The 19,480-nt window shown below is 45.3% G+C and overlaps 1 protein-coding gene across 1 annotated transcript in view; it reads left to right on the forward strand.

The window, feature by feature from the left end:
- The first annotated feature begins 3,933 nt into the window (after positions 1 to 3,933).
- The window catches only part of LOC149324265 (AT-rich interactive domain-containing protein 3A-like), a 115,701-nt gene continuing 100,154 nt past the window's right edge, over positions 3,934 to 19,480 (forward strand). The window contains exons 1-2 of the mRNA XM_089488596.1: positions 3,934 to 4,329; positions 6,584 to 7,165. Of these exons, the coding sequence (XP_089344722.1) occupies positions 3,934 to 4,329; positions 6,584 to 7,165 (978 nt within the window). The remainder of the gene's footprint in view (positions 4,330 to 6,583; positions 7,166 to 19,480) is intronic.

Here is a 19,480-nt window from a genome sequence, read left to right on the forward strand (position 1 = left end):
TTGAGCCTCTGAAGGCTTGATGCAGGGTACAGTGTATTAAAATTCAAAACACCATCGAAAACCCATAAAACCTCCATTAAATTGCAATACTACAACTTATCCCACAGTAGCAAACGCTGGTGCCAGACTCGTTCCCAATGATGGACTGTGGCAGCACCAAAAACCTCTTGCTCTTTCCAGCCCAGACCATCCCCAGTTTATTATTTGCTAGCAATGGATGTCTGTGTCAGTGCAAGGTAAATAATAGACTCCAGCTGCTGCGATACTTGGCCAACCAACACTCTATAAATATAGATTGCCTTATAGATTATGTGCCACGGGATAAGAAGAGGCCTCGCCTTTTCCTACCAAGTGTCAGCAGGGAGAATTATCCGCAGAAGATGCTTTTAGGGTGGCTGGGCTCATCCTTTGTCCTTTCCTTCTTGTAGGGTTGCCATAACTGTCCACTATTACCAGGGACAAAATATGGAACAAATTCTAGACCAAACTGTAGGACAACCGCAGGACAAAACTCAGCCCAAAATGTAGGACATTTAAGAAAAATGGAGGACCTTAAATGTCCAACATTTTGGGCTGAGTTTTGTCCTGCAGTTGTCCTACAGTTTGGTCTAGAATTTGTCCTACATTTTGTCCCTGGGAATAGTGGACAACTCTTGGCATCTGATTTCAGGGCTGTGTTTTGGTCAGGTATTCAGCCTGGTCTGTCAGAGAGCTCTGGTGCCCCACGAAACTACAAATCCCAGGATTCGTAGGCGAGAATCATGGCAGTTAAAGTGGTGTGAAACTGCTTTATTTCTACAGTGTGGATACACCTTGGAGTCTACTTAAGTAAAGCTTCTCCGACCTGCTTGTTTCATTTCACATGCCTAGTATTCGTTTTGGATAAAAACGTTACTGAAAACATGTTGACCTGATCTTGTGGTATAGGGACATAGCCTTATTCTTTCCATCGATGGACTTTGCCTATGGCAGCAACATTTTAATGCTTACAAACCCTTTGACTTTGTTAATCAAGGAATGCCTGTCATGGACACAAATGCAGCCAGATTGGCCATAAAAGAAAATCCAAATGTCAATATTAGGGTAGCAGCCTCCATTAGGTCATCATACGCAGCACAAAAAGGCATGCTGGTTATAAAGAAAAGTTTTGCCAGGAACTATTATTATTATTATTATTATTATTAATATCCTGTCCTTTCCCCAAAACTGGGACTCAGGGTGTCTTCCAATATCGAAAAAAAGGTACAATTAAAAACATATGAAAATAGTACATTAAAATAGAATTGAATTACTACAATATTAAAAACGAATTGCATATTAAAAAAGTAAAATACTGTTTAAAAAGATTTTAAAAATGTTTAAAAGACTTTAAAACACTGTACCATCCCATGCCATTTTCCCAACTTTTCCCCCAATTTTTCAACAGGAGACTGTTTTTTTGCAGTGTCTGAAACCACTGAAGAACTCTGGCAATCCCAGAAACTTGCAAGCAACTTTACACATCTTTATTTTTGGATAGGCCTTACAAAGACATTTCCTGAATATAAGAAAATAACAACAACAACAACAATAATAATAAGGATTTTGGATGTAGAAAGATCTGCTCCCACTTTCTAATATTGGAACCCAATGGGGCCTTGCAATATAACTGATTGGCAAAGAGGTTCAGGATGGGCCAAAGAATCATTATTTTTGCATGGGTTTGATTGATAGGAATCTTGTCGTCAATAATATTAATCTTGCTTTATATTAATATTTTCCCCAGCCCTTTCCCCTAGCCCTGGGCACCTTATAAGTGTTTAAAAGTTCATACCAGAAAAACAAACACACACAATTAAAACAAAGTTACACCGTCAATATGATTAAAAGCAATTTAAAACATTTCCATTGAAAAGGAAGAAATGAAAACAGTACAGCCCTTTCCCCATAAACATTGGGTTTGCAAAGGTCTGTTGAATTGTTTTAAAGATCTTTAATTAACAATGGGTGTCTAATTACCCTAAAAGCACCAGATCCTGTCTGATCTTGAAAGCTAAGCAGGGTTGGCCCTGGTTAGTACTTGGATGAGAGACCACCCGCTAATACCAGGAGCTGTGGGCTGTGTTTCAGAAGACAAATTGGCAGAACCACCTCTGAGGATTCCTTGTCTAAGAAAACCCTAGGATATTAATGAGGTCGCCATAGGTAAATAATTATAAAACAATACACGCCCTAAAGGTACCAAATCCTAATCCAAAATGCTTGGGATCAGAAGTGTTCTGGATTCTTGGATTCCCCCCCCCCCCCGGGATTTTGCAATATTTGAATATACATAATGACATGTCTTGGAAATGAGACCCATTTATGTTTCGCGTGCACCTTATAAACATAGCCAGAAGGCAATTTTATACATAATATTAAGGGAAAAAATGCTTTTGTACGTTGAACCATCAGAAAGCAAAGCAAAACGTAGCACATTTTATATTTTAATGCATAACTGTTTGAACTTTTAAACAGCTCCTGGGGATTAGGAGGAAAAATCATGATGGAAGAGAGGCAGGCCTAACAAGGACTGCATCTGCACTGCAGAAATACTCCAGTTTGACACCACTTTAACTGCTCTGGCTCAGTGCTATGGAATTCTGGAGACTGTAGTAAAGGGCGTTATAAATAAATTTTATTGTTGTTATTATTATTAATGAAGGCACACAACAACAAATAGTCCTTGACACTTGAATAGAGTTTAATGATAGCTTTGTCAACCCTCTTCTTGTTTGTGAGAAGAAATAACCCCAGCCTGACCAGGAAGGCCATCCGAGGCACAAGAAGCCCCAGAGGGGTATTTTTAGAAAAGGTGTTTAATTGCCACTGCCCCCCCCCCCAATATCCTAAAGGCACCAGATCCCATTTAATCTTGGAAGATAAGCAGGGTCAGCTCTGGTTGGTCCTTGGATGGGAGACCCAGGTGATGTAAGGCCGAACCACCTCTGAGTGGGATTCCTTGCCTAAGAAAACCCTCAGAGAAATGCATGGGGTTGCCATAAGTCAATGAGAAAACTGAAGGCACATAAACACGCAGAAGCTTCACCTAAATACCCCAAAGGCACCAGATCCTGTCTGATCTGGGCAACTAAGCAGGGTCAGCCCTGGCTAGTCCTTGGATGGGAGATCCAGATGTTGCAAGCCTCAGTCTTAGAGGAAGGAACTGGTAAAACAACTTCTATGTATTCCCTGCCCAAGAAAGTCTTATGAAATTCATGGGGTCGCCATACACCAACAGGCAAATTGAAGGTATGTACACAGACACAGGCACCAGGTCCTGCCTGGTTTCGATAGCTAAGCAGGATCAGCTCTGGATAGTCCTTGGCTGGGAGACCACCAGTGAATCCAAGGTGTTGCAAGAGGAAGAAAGTAGCAAAAGAACTCCTAAGTATTCCTTGCCTAAGAAAACCCTCGGAGGAATGTATGGGGTGGCCATAAGTCAATGGACAACTCGAAGGGACATAAACACACAGAGGCTTCACCTAAATACTGTAAAGGCACCAGATCCTGTCTGATCTGGGCAGTTAAGCAGGGTCAGCCCTGGCTAGTCCTTGGCTGGGAGACCACCCAGGAACCCCTGCTGTGTAGGCTCTATTTCCCAAGGAAGGAAGGACCTGGCAGAACCACCTCTGAGGGGGATTCCTGGCCCAAGCCAACTCTGAGCAATTCATGGGTTTGTCATGGGTCAATAGGGAACTTGAAGGCACCAGAGCCTGTATGGGAAGCTACGCAGGGGCAGCCCTGGATAGTCCTTGAATGGGAGACCACCAAGGAATGCCAGGTGCTGTAGCCACCTCTGAGGATTCCTGGCCTAAGAAAACCCTCTGAGAAATGCATGGGGTTGCCATAAGGCAACTTGAAGGCACATAAATGCACAGAAGCTTCAGCTAAGGATGCTAAAGAGCCTGTCTGATGTTGGCAGCTAAGCAGGGCCAGCCCTGGACAGAGCTTGGATGGGAGAGCCAGCTGTTGCAAGAGGCAAGCAGTGGCAACTTAGGGCAGAGCATCCCTTGGCTCAGCAAAGCCTTGGAGCCAATCCCTGGGGCGTCCGGCGGGAGAGGGGCGGCCCTGGCGCCTAGTGGGCAGGGCAAGGCTGTCTCAGTCTCTCTCGTCTCCTTGGAAGGGCTCCGTGGCCAAGGCGAAGAAGGGGCAGCAGCATGGAGGACCCCTCCCGGACACACCGGCCCTGACCCGGCCCCAGCCCCCTCCCCACGATCCCAGGACACGCGTCAAGAGAGAGAGACAGACACAGAGAGAGAGAGAGAGATGGTGGAGAACAGCCGCCTCGTCGCCACCAAAGCCGCCCTGGTAAGGAGAAGGAGAAGGAGAAAAAGAAGGGAGGAAGAAGGAGAAGGAGAAAAGGAAAAAGGGGAAGGAGGAGAAGGAAGAAAAGACGGAGGAAAAAGAGAAGGAGGGGAAAGGAGGAAGAAAGGAAGAAGGGGAAGGAGAAGAAGGAGGAGAAGAAGGAGAAAAAGAAGGGGAAAGGAAGAAAAGAAGAAGAGGAAAAGGAGGGGGAAAAGGAGAAAAAGGAGAAGGGGGAAAGGAGGAGAAGGGGAAGAAGGAGAAAAAGAAGGAGGAGAAGACCATTTGGGGGGTGCCCCCTTCCCAAGGACTGGGCAGGCGGGGGGGGCAAGGGGGAAAGGGGGGCTGGGGGTCTTTCTTGGGGCTCAGCTGGGGAGGCCTGGGGGGCGTTCTCTCTTCTCCCCCCAAAAAATCTGGGGGTGAGGATGGGGGGGTCGAGGGGGTCTTGAAGGGAGGGGGCGCCCTCTCAGTTTCTAAAATAAAGAATGTCTGTCTGTCTATCTATCTATCTATCTATCTATCTATCTATCTATCTATCTATCTCGGGGGGGGGGGTCCGAGGCGAGTCTTAAAAGTGGGGGGTGCAAAGGGGGGCGCCCCCTCGGTTTTTAGAAAAAACAATGTGTGTATGCATCTATGTACCTCTCCATGTAACTATTTATATAATAATAATATGATGTATTTGTGTTCCGCCTTTTCCTTGCAGAATCAAGGCGGATTGCAAAGCAAAGGGATCAAAATACAAAACACACAGACACCCCCCAAAGGCATCACAGCAACTATCACAACAATCTATGTATCTATCTCTCTGTATCTATCTCTGTATCTGTCTGTCTGTCTGTCTGTCTGCCTATCTATCTATCTATCTATCTATCTATCTATCTATCTATCTATCTGTATATCTCTGTCTATCTCTGTCTATCTCTCTATTTCCAAGGGGGTCGAGGGGTGTCTTGAAGTGTTGGGGGAACATTGAAGGGGGGATGCCCCCTCGGTTAAAACAAATAATAATACATGTGTGTATATGTGTGTGTATATATATCTATATATAGGGGGATGGAGGGGATTCTTGAAGCATGGGGGGGGGGAATCCTGAAGGGAGTTGCCCTGATCCCCAGGACTTTTGAAAAACTATATATACACATAGAGATACACACACATAGTTTATATATATAGTTCATACCTTCCCCCCCCAACACACACATACAGTATATAGGGATGTGTGTGTGTGTGTGTGTGTGTGTGTCTTTCTGTTTAATGTGCCTTCAAGTTGTTTCTGACTCCTTGGCTTTTCTTGGCAAGTCTCTTCAGAGGGAGGTTGCCTTTGCTATCCTCTCAGGCTGAGAGAGTGTGAATTGCCCAGATAGATAGATAGATAGATAGATAGATAGATAGATAGATGTGTGTGTGTGTATATATACATGCATGTATATATACACGTACATACACTCATTTGTATTAATTTCAGAGGGGGTTTCTTGAAGGGTGTCTTGAAGCCGGGGCCACCCTCATCCCTTGGCAGATCAGCAACTCCCACTTTGACTTTTTAAAAACAATACATATGTGTGTGTGTGTGGTGTTTTTGCAAAGAATATATACATTTTTATAAACATTGTGTGTCTGTGTGTTGCAGCAGGGCATCCTCCAAGGCTGGGGAGATGCTCAGGTCGGCCCCTTTACTTCCATAGATATATGATATCTAATACGTGTATACAGTGTGTAAATATATATATATATATATATATATATTTCCCAGGTGTCTAAGGTCGCCTTGGAGGGTGGGGGGGATGCTGAAGGGGGACGCCCCTTCAGGTATTACTATTATTTTAAATAGGGAATATATGTATATGCGTTTTTATCCATGTCTATATCTTTCTCAGGGAGTCGAGGGGCACTTGGAAGGTGGGATGGGATATATACATATACATATACAAATACTTCTTTATATATAAACTTCATTATTTTATATATATATAAATTGTTTACAAACTTCATATATTGTTTGCAAAAACCACACACACACACACACACACACATATATCTCTGGGGGGTGTTGAGTGGCTTCTTGAAGGGTTGAAGGGGATCACTTTGACTCCTTGGTGTCCATTGTGCCCTCCTTATTTTTTGGGAAATACCATTCTTTCCTTTCTTTCTTTTCCATGGAGGTCTTGGCTGCGCAGGGAAAGGAGGGTGCCCCCTTCAGCCTCTCAGTCTCCCTTCCATTTTCATCCCACTGACCCCCTGCTTGTCTTCCTTTCAGGCGGCGGCACCCGGCTTCCCTTCAGCCCCAAGGGCCCCATCGTCATCATCGTCCTGCTGCCCTCCTGCTGGAACCCGCTTGGTCCCTTCGGGGCTCCCTTCCTCCGCCCCGGGGCTCCCGCCGGGAGGTCTCCGTCTGGAGGCGGTGATGGAGAACCTCCAGAGGGCCCAAGCTGCTCGGCTGGAAGAGAAGCTAAGGAGGAGGGCCCAAGGAGGCCAGCCTGGAGGTGGAGGAGATGGAGGTGGAGGTAGCCTTGCCTTGGCCCACTCTCACACCCATCATCCCCACCAGCCCCGGCTCCTCCACCAGCCCCCGGGGGCTCTGAAGGCCCTGGCTGCCCCTCAGGAGGAAGAAGAGGAGGAAGGTGGAGAAGATGAAGATGAGGATGATGGGGAAGATGGTGAGGATGAAGGGGATGATGAGCCGAAACCACAAGCTGTCCCCAGCAATGCTGCTGCTGGAGCCCCGGGACCCCTGGCACTGCGCCCGGCTGCCCTCGCCTCACCACCGGTCCAGGACCTCATGCCACCACCAGCACCAACCCAGCCCCACGAATGGACCTACGAAGAACAGTTCAAACAGGTAGGACCCTCACTGGTCTTCAGCCACCTTGGTTCTTGTTGTCGTTGCATGCTGTCAAGTTGTTTCTGACTTCTAGAGACCCTATGGTGGGGGTTTCCTGGGTCTGAGAGAGTGGGACTCGCCCTTGAGGTCCCCCCCACCAGTGGGTTTCCATGGCCGAGCAGGGATTCGAACACGGATCTCCAGAGTTGTATTCTGACGGTCCAACAACGACACTACACTGGTACCTCAGTGTGGACTGTATGGTCAGCCCTCCACATTTGCAGCTTGGTGGATTTGATTATTTGTGGATTTGATTAATATGTTCTCTCTAGGAATCTCTAGGTCCTCCAGCATGACTCTGTGGTCACCTTCTGGCAAAAGTCATGCTGGAGAACCTAGCTATTCCTAGAGAGGATGCTTCTCTAGGCATTTGTAGGTCCTCCAGTACAATTTAATGGGCAGCTTCTGGCAGATCATGATCATAGTATTGCCCTGGGGAACCTAGAGATTCCTAGAGGAAACTTCTCTAGGCATTTGTAGGTCCTTCAGCGTAATTTCATGGTCAGACTCTGGCAGATGTTTGACCACAGAGTTGTGCTGGAGGACGCAGAGATTCCCAGAGAGGTGTTCTCTCCGGTTAAAAACATAGTGGGTTTTTTTTAAAAAAAATTGTAATTTTCCAATTTTCACAGGGGCCTTGTGCCCCTAACCTCAGGGAATATGGAGGGCCACTGTCATGGTGACCCAAAGCCAAAGTTATCATGGGGTTTTCTTGGCAAGTTTCTTCAGAGAGGGTTGGCCTTTACCATCATTTGAGGCTGAGAGAGTGTGGACTGGTGTTGTGATGTGCCTTCAAGTCATTTCTGACTTATGGCGACCCGGAGGCGACTCTATCATGGGGTTTTCTTGGCAAGTTTCTTCAGAGGAGGCTTGGCCATGGCCATTCTCTGAGGCTGAGAGATTGTGACTTTCCTGAGGTCACCTAGTGGGTTTCTAAGGCGAGCAGGGATTCAAAACTGGGTCTCCAGAGTCATAGCTCAGCTCCCAAACCACTACACCACATTGGCAACTCAGTGTGGGCTACCTCTGCGTTCATTTATTTGTTTGAATGGATAAGTTCACTAAAAAGACAGCAAGGAAAAAGACCTTGGGGGGAAAACATGCCTCTAAGGAAGTAGGTTTAAGTCTACGACAGCTCAAGCTGCCAACTTCTTTCTTTCTGTTAGTCTCAAAAGTGCTACAAGATCCCTTTAGGTACAGATCACTTAGAGATAAAATCTTTTTAAAAGTTTTAAAATGTTTTTGGGGGAAATATTTTAAAAACATTTGGGGGAAAATTGCAAGGGGCTTTGAGTCCCAGTTCAAAGCAAGTGAGGTATAAATAAAACACTATTTAGAAATGAACCAAGAAACTAAAATGTATTCCTCCGTGATTTCCTAGTTTCTCTGGCTGCATTCAGAGTCTCCCTCTTGGCACGTTCTTCACCCCTCTATTCTTTGTTGGACTCTTTTTTATGGGCTATTTTTCAGTGAAGAAAACCCTTCCCTAAAGCTGTTTCCTCAGCATAAACAGGGCTTGCACTTCTCCCCCCCCAACTCTCCTTAGTCTTCCTCCAGAAACTTAGGCTGCATCCATACTGACACCATACCATAGCATTGAACCATGGTACAGAATACCATAGCATTGAACCATGGCAGTCAAAATGGTCTCAGACTGGATTGTTTCTGCAGGGCAGATGCACCCTTAGAGCATTTTTATTCCCTAAAACAGGTAGTTCAGCATTATGGTTCTTTTTTTAGCTGTGCACTTTGGATGAATTTGCCCCAGACTACTCTTTGATTCTTCAGTCTTCTTCATTGCAAACTTTCCTGCTCACTCATTAAGTCTGCAGTCATTAAAGGAACCTGCTCTCCCTTATCCTTAAGGTTTCCAGTTGTGAGGGTAGTTGCCTTGTTGTTGTTGTGTGCATTCAAGTTGTTTCCAGCTCATGCAATCCTAAGGTGAACCTATCAATGTTATTTTTCTTGGCAAGATTTGTTCAGAGGAGTTTTGCCCTTGCCATCTTCTGAGGCTGAGAGAGTGTCACTTGGCAAAGAGTGTGAGGCTGAGAGAGTGTGACTTGTCACCCAGTGGGTTTCCATAGCTGAGTGGAGATTTCGAATGCTGCGCTCCAGAGTCCCAGTCCAACATCCAAATCACTATAGCACCCTAGTTCTCTTTTGCCTTACAAAATAGGTATTGGAGATCTCTTAGCAACTTTTCCTCCTCTCTCTATCTTCTCCTAGTGTTTGCTATTTTCAGATGGTCGAGTGGTCAAGCAGGCTTTTCTGGTATTTTTCTGTCCCTTCTCCTCTCCAATTAATTCAGTTATTTCAGGCTGGGGAAATACTTTCTAGTGTGTCTGGGTGCCTTTTTCACGTTTCTAAGATCTAAGAAGGTAATTCTGGGCCTGTTCCGGTTGCTTGGGATTTTTCTTAAAGGATTTCCAACTTAGCCACCTGTATCCCAAGCTTCTTTGCAGGTAAATCCCTCTTCAGTCTCTCTGTCTCTCTCTCTCAAAAAAGTTATGTTTCTAAATTTCAGTTGTCATATCTCCCAATTTGCAAATCCTCTCCTGTGAATTATTACAATTACAATTATTATTACAATTTTCCAGTTTTCTATGTCCCAAATAGCCCCGTTTTCTGCAAGAATCATACTTATCCTACAGAATAATCTTCGAACCAATTTTCTTTCTAAGTATCTTTCATTCTTTTCCCTTCCCAAGAGGTATTATACTTGGGTGCATCCCTTTATCATCTTTAACTGACAGTTTCATTATATATTAAATCAGTGTTTCATTTTCTTGGACACAAGACAGGTCCCTTCCTCCATTTCAATAAAGCTAGGTTCCTTATTGTTGGTTCCCTATTAGTGCAAAAATTCAACATACAGTCAGATCATCCAAATGAATAAAGACATGAGGTTTAAATGCTTCTGCGCCTAAAATCTAGCTTTTAAATATCACATTTTGCATATTGCCAAATCCTGAAATTCTCCTTCTCAAGACATATTAAAAAATGTAGAAGCTTTATCAAGCCATTTTGGGAAATGTAAAAGAATCATGAATAAGGAACCCATTTGAGTCTCATTGTAGTTAGCAATCTCACCTGTATGATATTTCCCCAAACATTTGGAAGGGATGCCAGGTTTCTGGGAGCTAGTTTCAGCATCTTATGCAAAGGCTGAACTGCACTTCTTGTTTTAGGAGGATCCATTAATGGATCTTCTTTGCCAATTCAGGCCGTAGCTTGTATTGGCAAGGAAGACCCATTTAAGTGGAAAAGAGAGCTTCTTGCCTCTCTTGCAGTGGACAAGTCTATAGAAATGCCCATTTTCCCTCTTTTGGGATTCATCCCTACAGTGTATACTTTTAAATTCTTTTGTGGCATGGATTCTTTTCTTTTAGGATTGGTATTTTGGACTCTTAGGGGTTATTCTCACATTGTTGTTGTTTTTTAGTGCGACTATGCAAATTTCTTGCTCATGCTCATGTTCACACTATGGAACCGCATCTATGTGAGTTTGATTGCTCACATGTGTCAGCACTCAAATAAAGATGAAGTTCACAATGCAAATGTATTTGAAGCAGGTTCAAGGCATGCAGAGTTTATCCAGGGTCTATTTGCATCAGTTATTCACATAGTCGATTATCTCAGGTTAAGTGGGTTTTTTGGAATCCCGCCCCCTAAAACTTAATGAGATGCATTCAAAATGCATGTAAACAACAAAGATTCAACCCAAATTCTACCTGGATTATTTTCGCCATTTAAATAACCCCTTAGATTTATCACAATAAATCCTCTTCCCAATGCCTACTTGTTCTACCACCTACCTACCTACCGCAATTATATTCACATCCTTTCTTGAAATAACATACAAAAGGTTACATAGATGAGTGCATGTATATCTAAGATTGGTTTTTTAAAAGAATATAATTTGCCAAATGACACTTTTGTTCTTTGACTGAGGAACTCCTTCTCAAGTGAAGTCGGGCGGATTCAGTCCCGACTGAGATGAGGACCAAAACTGCATTGTTCCATCTATCCTCAGGTCCTTAAAATGGGCTTTTAAAATCAGCGTTGGGGAATTGTTTTTATTCTGTTCATGAAGGACAGAATATATATGTTTCATATGTGTGTGTGTGTGTGTGTGTGTGTTTCATATATATATATATATATATATATGAAACAAACTTATTGATGGTGACAGTGAGGACTAGCCCTCTTTGGAATTGCAAAGAAAGAAAGATACTCCACTTAGACATATGGAGGAGGTGTGTCTGGTGTGATAGGTAGAGAGGCTAGTTTATGGCTAGTTTAATGAGATTTTTAACTTCTGCATTTGGTATATTTTGAAGCTACATTTCTTTAAAGCATTGCAAGCAGCTTTGAGTCATAGACTGGGAGAAATAAACAGGATGCTGATGTTGCTGATCAGGGGCGTCACAAGGAGGGTGCAGGGAATGTGGACCACGCCAGGTGCCTACTGTAAGGATACTTCTCGTACATATGGAGGAGGTGTGTGTGTCATGAAAGATAGAGAGAAGCAAAGTAATATGCAGGAAAAGGTGCATATTCCCTTTTTCTGTGCCAACAACGGTCTGTTCAGCCGTTTGAGTATCTTTGTGCCCCTGGGCAGGGGGAGAAAGAAGGTCTTTATGAAGCCTTGGCTTATTCACACATGCTCCTAAGTGTAAAATGACAGCACCTTCTTCCTTCAGTTCAGTGGCCCAGCATCATTCAGAAAGCTTTCAGGTTTGGTCCCCAAATGCATCAGATCTAGGAAACTAAGCAGGATCCGGTTGGTACTTAGATGGGAGGAAGATTTAATGTTCTGATTCCACAGCACTGCATATCAAACTGTGTGCAAGTGCTTGCAAGTCACCTGTCGACTGATGGTGATCCCATAAATTCCATACAGTTTTCTTAGGCAAGGAATACTTAGAGGTGGTTTTCTCAGTTCCTTCCTCTGAAATACAGCCTCTGGCACCTGATCTTTGTTGGTGGTCTTTCATCCAAGTGCTAACCAGGGCTGACCCTGTTTAGCTTCCAAGATCAGACGAGATCTGTTGGCTTTAAGGTATTGAGGTCATTAGGGGATGTAATAACTCTCTTTTCATATCTGAAGGGATGTTGTGCCGAATACGGAGGCAGGTTGTTTTCTGCTGCCCCTGAGATGAGCTAATGCATTCAGATTACACCTAAACATTAGGACAAATGTCGTAACTGTAAGAGCTGTTCAACAGTGGAATAAATGGCCTCAAAGAGTGGTGGACAATCATTCTTTGGAGGTCTTTAAGGAGAGGTTGGATGGGCCTCTTTTAGGAATGCTTTAGTTGTGTATTCTTGCAAGTCAGGGGTTTTGACTAGATGGCCCCCTTTCCACTCTGTGCTTTTTTGATGTGTGTGTGTGTGTGTGTGTGTGTGTGTGTGTGTGTATGTGTGTATGTTCAACAAGCATGATCTAACAAAGGTCTAAAATTCTTGTGGGATGTCTGGAGAGAGAAAGACCTCCTGTGCTGTCCAGATTGTTTAACATTTTAGGAGGGCAATAAACATGTTTTTTTCTCTTTCCTAGGCATTCATCTGTTTCTTCTGCTTCTCCCTCAATGGCTTTCCCACTCCTCTCTTTCTTTATCTCTTTCTTTCCCCTCCTTCCCTCCCTCCTTTTGTTTTCCTTCCTGGAGGAAAATTGCCTCCCCTTTGAAATTAAACTGAGGAGGGAAATATGTTTTCCTTGGAACCAGTGGAAAGTCCCTGCTCCCCCATTTTAATTGCCACCAGGATTCTGTGATTTTGGAGGGCAATAACTAAATACCCTAAAGGCACCAGATCCCCTCTGATCTTGCAAACTAAGTAGGTTCAGTCCTGGTTAGTACTTGGATGAGAGCAATTATCTTACACTTTGTAAACAGCTTAGTACATTGATAAGCGGTATAGAAATGTACTTGCTATTGCTATGGGGGACCACCAAGGAATACCAGGTACTGTGGGCTACATTTCAGAAGAAGGACCTGGCAAACCCACCTCTGAGGATTCCTTGCCAAAGAAAATCCTATGAAATTCATGGGGTCGCCATAAGTCGTCCGACAACTTGAAGACACATGGACACTCAGAGGGCACATAAGTGGGGAAAATGCCCTCATGCCCCTTAGAGGGCATTGGGAATGGGATTTCAGGGTGAAACATATTTTGAGCTCCATGGGACCCTTCATGGCCAAAAAATGAGCAGAACTTTTCCCACTCCTGATATAAGGAGATTCACTGTTTCTCATAGTCTCTGATAGACTTCTCTCCCAGCCTTTTGAAAATCACCTTCTGTCTCTTTCCCTGGGCTGGATCCTGCCATGTTGAGACAGATTTTTGGATCACAGAAGATCAGAGACAAAGGTTGTAGGATCCACCTTGGGAGAGGAGGGTGCTTTAGTTTTTCTGTGGCTGTTGGTGATAATTCCCAGACATTCCTTTTTGCCCTCCACTAAAATTCCTGGTAGGAAGCATGGCCTTTGGAATTAGGAAATGGGGATGGTAGATCCCTGTCGTGTTTATTTAAGGGAGAGAGAGAAGCTGAGTTGTTTGACATCCAGGGGGAAGATAAGGAGATGGAAAAGGGTGATAGAGGAGGGGGACTGACCATTACTGAAGGCAGGCCCAGGAAGAAAATACCAGTAAATCTTTGCTGGTGTTAGGTACCTTCACACCAACACTGACTTGCATTAACCACATCCTCGGGTTTTCTTGGCAGGATTTCTCCAGCCATTGCCTTCCTCTAAGGCTGAGAGAGTGCGATTTGCCCAAAGTCACCCAGGGGCTTTCCATGGCTGAGTGGGGATTCAAACTCTGGTTTCTAATAGTCCTAGGCCAATGCTGAAACCATTATGCCATGCTTGCTCCTCACACACAACAAACTACTGACCATCAAATTAAAAGCCAGACATCACACTACAAAGTTGTTGTTATGAATTGATGCCAAGCTTGCTCCATCCTCAATATGACACCCCTTCAAATATTTATTATATCACTCTTAACTGTCTCTTCTCCAGGCTAAACATACCCACTTCCTTACGTCTTAAGTATGATAGCCTCCGTTTAGTCTCCTTGGCTTCTAGGCAGAGACTCCAGGCTCATTTGCACTCAGATGCATTTATGTGACTTTTTGGCAGTCCGTGTTATTCGCAGCATTCTCTACCACCACATTTCAAATGAGTTGATTTTCTTCCTGTCAGCTTTATTCACTGTCCAGCTTTCACATCAACAGAAATCTCAAATACTATGCCATGCCTCACTAAACTGCAAACACCCAGGATTGCATTGGATGCTGTTGTGGCAGTTAAAGTGTACTCAGAATGCTGTAAATAAGTAGTATGAATGACGGGATATTTTGGATTTTTTTTAAAAAACTGTCTTTTGGAGCTGGAGAATAATTCATTAAACATTAATTTGACCTCCCATGCTATTTACAAGACACCATTTAAAACCATTATGACTGTATATACTCATGTATAAGTCTCGAAATTTTAGTCAAAAAATTGAGCCAACTTATGCACAGGTCAATGTAAGTACTGTACTTCAACACTTATTTAAAAAGGAACCATCCCCTGGTGAAAGGCAAGAGCATAATCTGTCTTGAAAGCACACCCTCTACTATCTCATCCATCCAACCTTTAGAGTGAGGTAAAGGCTTACACCTGCTCAGAATTTGAGTTTCTCCTTTATTTGTGGGTCAGAAGAGATTTCTCACAAAACTACAAATCCCAGGATTCCATAGCACTGAGCCATGGCAGTTAAAGAGGTGTCAGACTGCATTCTTTCTGCATTACAGATGCAGCTGTAGCTCAGACGACTACACACTGTACTGGCTCTTTTATGTTGTTGTCTTAGTCGCATCTGCGCACCGTCCCAGGGGAGCCGCCTACGGACTGCTGTTGGACTCTGCATCTCCGCAGCTGCGCATTTTCAGCGGCGGAGTGAGGGCAAGGGAGGTATTCCTGTGCCGAATGGGGCAGAGAATGACTGAAGTGTCTTCTCTCTGCCCTTTCCATGGTGCTACAGGGGGAGGGGGGGGATATGGACTCGGGGAATGTTTTGGCTGGGGAGGTAGAGGGTAACTCTCTATGCTTGGACGGGGCTCCCATTGAGGTAGTGTGGGGCAAGGGGAGGTATGGCGGTAGGAGAGTGGACCAGCGTTACAGGGGAAGGCGAGATCGATGCGTAATATCTATCACGCCTTCCTGTCCCTCTCCTAACCAAAGAGACCTGAGGGTCGCTCCAACCGTACCACAAACCCTGTCTCTGCCCCTGTGCAATGCCAGGTCTATAAACAACAAATCCCATATAATATATGATCTGCTTGAGGATAACAACTGTGACCTGGCTTGCATTACTGAGACCTGGCTTGGGCCTGAGGAAGAAGCTGTATGGGCTCAGGCCCTACCTGCCGGGTACTCAGTGAAGGACCAGACCAGGTTAGGTGGGCGGGGAGGGGGTGTTGCCTTGGTGCATAAGAACACCTTGTCACTAACCAGGAACCATGTGTGTCAAACGTCCTATATTGAGTGTATTTACCTGACCCTGAAGGCCAGAGACAGTCTAGGGATTCTGTTGGTCTATCGGCCACCCCGTGCGCTAACAGACTCCCTTAACGAGCTGACACAGTTGGTCTCGGAGCTGATGCTGGAGTCCCCCAGGCTTTTAGTCCTGGGGGACTTCAACATCCCCCTCGCGGCCAACTATGTTCCATCCGGTGCGGCTCGGGAATTCATGGAAACCATGACAGCCATGGGCCTGTCACAACTGGTCTCAGGGCCTACGCATTCTGCGGGTAATACACTCGATTTGGTCTTTTGTACGGACATGGAAATTCCGTGGGCGGAAATATCGAATATTTCCCCCTTGTCATGGACGGATCATTTCCTGGTGGAGGCAAAAATCAAGGCTTCTACCCAGATCCTCCCCGGGGGTGGCGGACCTATTAAAATGATCCACCCTCGAAGGCTGATGGAACCCAAAAGGTTCCAAGAAGCCCTAGAGGGGTCTACGGTTGGAACCGACGGCGACTCTGTTGATGCCCTGACTGGTATCTGGGATACCAACCTTTCCAGGGCTATACACAGCATCGCTCCCAAGCGTCCTCTCAGACCTGCTTCCAAAAGGAAGCCCTGGTACATGGAAGACCTCCGGGCAAGGAAGCGGGTTCTGCGACGACTAGAGCATCGCTGGCGGAAACACCAGCACTTATCCGACAAGACTCTCCTAGACCACCTTTTGGAGGACTATGGAGAGGCGATATGTGCAACTAAGAATTCGTTCTATGGTGCACGTGTCGCGTCCGCGGAGTCGCGTCCGGCAGAGTTGTTCAGGGTTGTGAGGGAGCTAACCCAGCTCCCTCCTGCCCCGAACCAGATCCTTGAACCTTCCAAGGCCTGCTGTGACAGATTTAACAACTTCTTTGCGGATAAAATCTCTCGGATAAGTGAAGGTCTAGATGCCAGTGTTAAAGCAGAGACCAGAGTAGAGGTATCCAGAGCTTCGGTGGACTTGGTTAAACTGGATCACTTTGAGCCTGTAAGTACCGAGGATGTGGACAGGATCCTTAGGAGTGTTAGGAAGACGACCTGCTCCCTCGATCCCTGTCCCTCATGGCTGGCGGCTCAGGGGGGACCGGTGGTAACTTTAATGTTACACCGGATTATCAATACATCTTTCAGGGAAGGGCAATTTCCATCGAAATTAAAATTGGCCACTGTAAGACCTTTACTAAAAAAGCCCTCCCTGGACCCCCTGATGCACAATAATTATCGGCCTGTATCGCTGTTGCCATTTTTGGGTAAGGTGATCGAGAGGGCGGTTGCGATCCAGCTCCAATCGATCCTGGATGATACGGATTATCTAGACCCATTTCAAACCGGCTTTCGGGCGGGTTACGGGGTTGAGACTGCCATGGTCGCCTTGGTCGATGATCTCCGTCTGAGCATCGACAGGGGAAGCGTGTCCCTGTTGGTGCTCTTGGACATCTCAGCGGCTTTCGATACCATAGACCATGGTATCCTTCTGGAGCGCCTGGAGGAGGTGGGGATCGGGGGCACTGTGCTTCAGTGGTTCCGGTCCTACCTCACTGGGAGGTTCCAGATGGTGCAGCTGGGAGACGTGTGCTCCGACAAGAGACCCCTAACATCTGGGGTCCCTCAAGGGGCCATTCTGTCTCCTATGCTTTTCAACATCTACATGAAACCGCTGGGAGAGATCATCCGGAGACATGGGGTGCGGGGTTATCAGTACGCTGATGACACCCAAATAATTTTCTCTATGTCTCCGACTGATGCAGTGACCGGGGATGGCATCTCTCCTCTAAATACCTGCTTGGAGTCGGTAATGGGCTGGATGAGGGAAAACAGGCTCAGCTTGAATCCAGAGAAAACGGAAGTACTCGCGATAGGTTCTCCTGGCCCAGGGATGGCGGTGGTTCCACCTGTTCTGAACGGGGTCACGCTTCCCGTGAAGGACTCTGTACGCAGTCTGGGGGTGCTCCTTGACTCGTCACTCCACCTTACATCTCAGGTGGATGCGACAGTCAGGAGCACCTGTTATCAGCTTCGGCTGATACGCCAGCTGCGTCCCTACCTGAGCCGGGGGGACCTAGAAACAGTAGTACACGCTCTGGTAACCTCTCGGTTGGATTTCTGCAATGCGCTCTACATGGGGCAACCCTTGTACCATACCCGGAAGCTGCAATTAGTGCAGAATATGGCAGCGAGACTGGTCACTAATACACCTAGGACCAGTCATATAACACCGGTCTTAAAGGACCTACATTGGCTGCCTATTCGCTTCCAGGCGCAATACAAGGTGTTGGTTATAACCTATAAAGCCCTAAATGGCTTGGGCCCAGAGTACTTGAAGGACCGCCTCTCTCCGTACAATCCGCCCCACACGCTCAGATCCAGCAGGCAGCAGCTACTAAAAGTTCCAGAGGCTAGATTGAACAACACCACCAGAAGGGCCTTTTCGACCTCGGCCCCCATCCTCTGGAACGCGCTGCCTATCGAGCTCCGTTCAGCAACCTCCCTGGCCCAATTCAAGAAGGAGCTAAAGACGCTTCTCTTTAGGCAGGCTTATCCTTAAGCCTCTGCCTTGTGAGCCCTTCCCCCCTCTGTTAAGTCCCTTTGTTAGTTCCCCTGTTAGCCATTGGTGAGTCATCTGTGATTTGGCACAGACTATTTTTACTGTATTGATGGTTTTAATATGTTGTTTTAATAATTGTATGGATGTCTGCTGTGAACCGCCCTGATGTTTCGAAGGGCGGTATACAAATAAAGTTTATTTATTTATTTATTTATTATGTATATGTTTCCTGTAGAGAAATGGTTCAACGTTTTTGTCCAATGGAGAACAGCTATATTCTCTTCAAGGTCTCAGCACTGGAAATGTGCATGTGATGCCGTTTTACATGGTTGCACATTGCACATGGGTGTGCATGCACATGAGACATCTTGGTCCATTTGCTCAGAGTTTCCATTCAACAAAAGGCATTATAGCAAAATTGGCACATTGCTCCACATGTGCAGACGTATTCAGTGCAGCCCCCATGTAGCATCTCAGACAAGATAATATAAATAGAAAACTAATTAACTAATTGAAATTAATTGAGAGCAGTCTTTAAAACACTACCTTAATGCATGCATTAACCTTTTCAAAGTCTTGTATAGCCATTTAGACCCATTTAAAAGGCTTCTTGAATAACTCCCAACAGCCCCATGGTCAGTGGTTAGGGATGATGGGAGCTGGAGTCCAAAATATCCTGGAACATGTTCAGAGGAAGGCATCCAAGATAGTAAAAGGTCTGAAGACCAAGTCATGTGAGGAACAGTTTAGGGAGCTGGGTATGTTTAACTTGGAGAAAGAAAAATGAGAAATAACATGACAGTCAAACAATAGGCTCTCTATAGCCATGGATTCTGCATCCGTGGTTTCATAATGTCCCAGCCCCTCAATTCAAAAACCAAACCTTAATTTTGCCATTTTATATAAGGGACACCTTTTATTATGACATTGTATATAATGGGACTTGAGCATCCATGGATTTTGATATCCATGGGAATCTTGGAACTAAACTCAAGCGGATACCAAAGGCCCACTGTATTTAAATACCTGAGGCTGCATCCACACTGTAGAAATAATCTGGTCTGACACCACTTTAACTGACATGGCTCAATGCTGTGGAATTCTGGGAATTGTAGTTTGCTGTAGCACTAGAGCTCCCTGAGAGAGGTAAATAGCTCACAAAATTATGGT

This window comes from Sceloporus occidentalis, unplaced genomic scaffold (genome assembly GCF_023333645.1).
Source record: "Sceloporus occidentalis isolate IW3139 unplaced genomic scaffold, rSceOcc1.0.p SCAF_1, whole genome shotgun sequence".
Taxonomy (NCBI): Eukaryota; Metazoa; Chordata; class Lepidosauria; order Squamata; family Phrynosomatidae; genus Sceloporus; species Sceloporus occidentalis.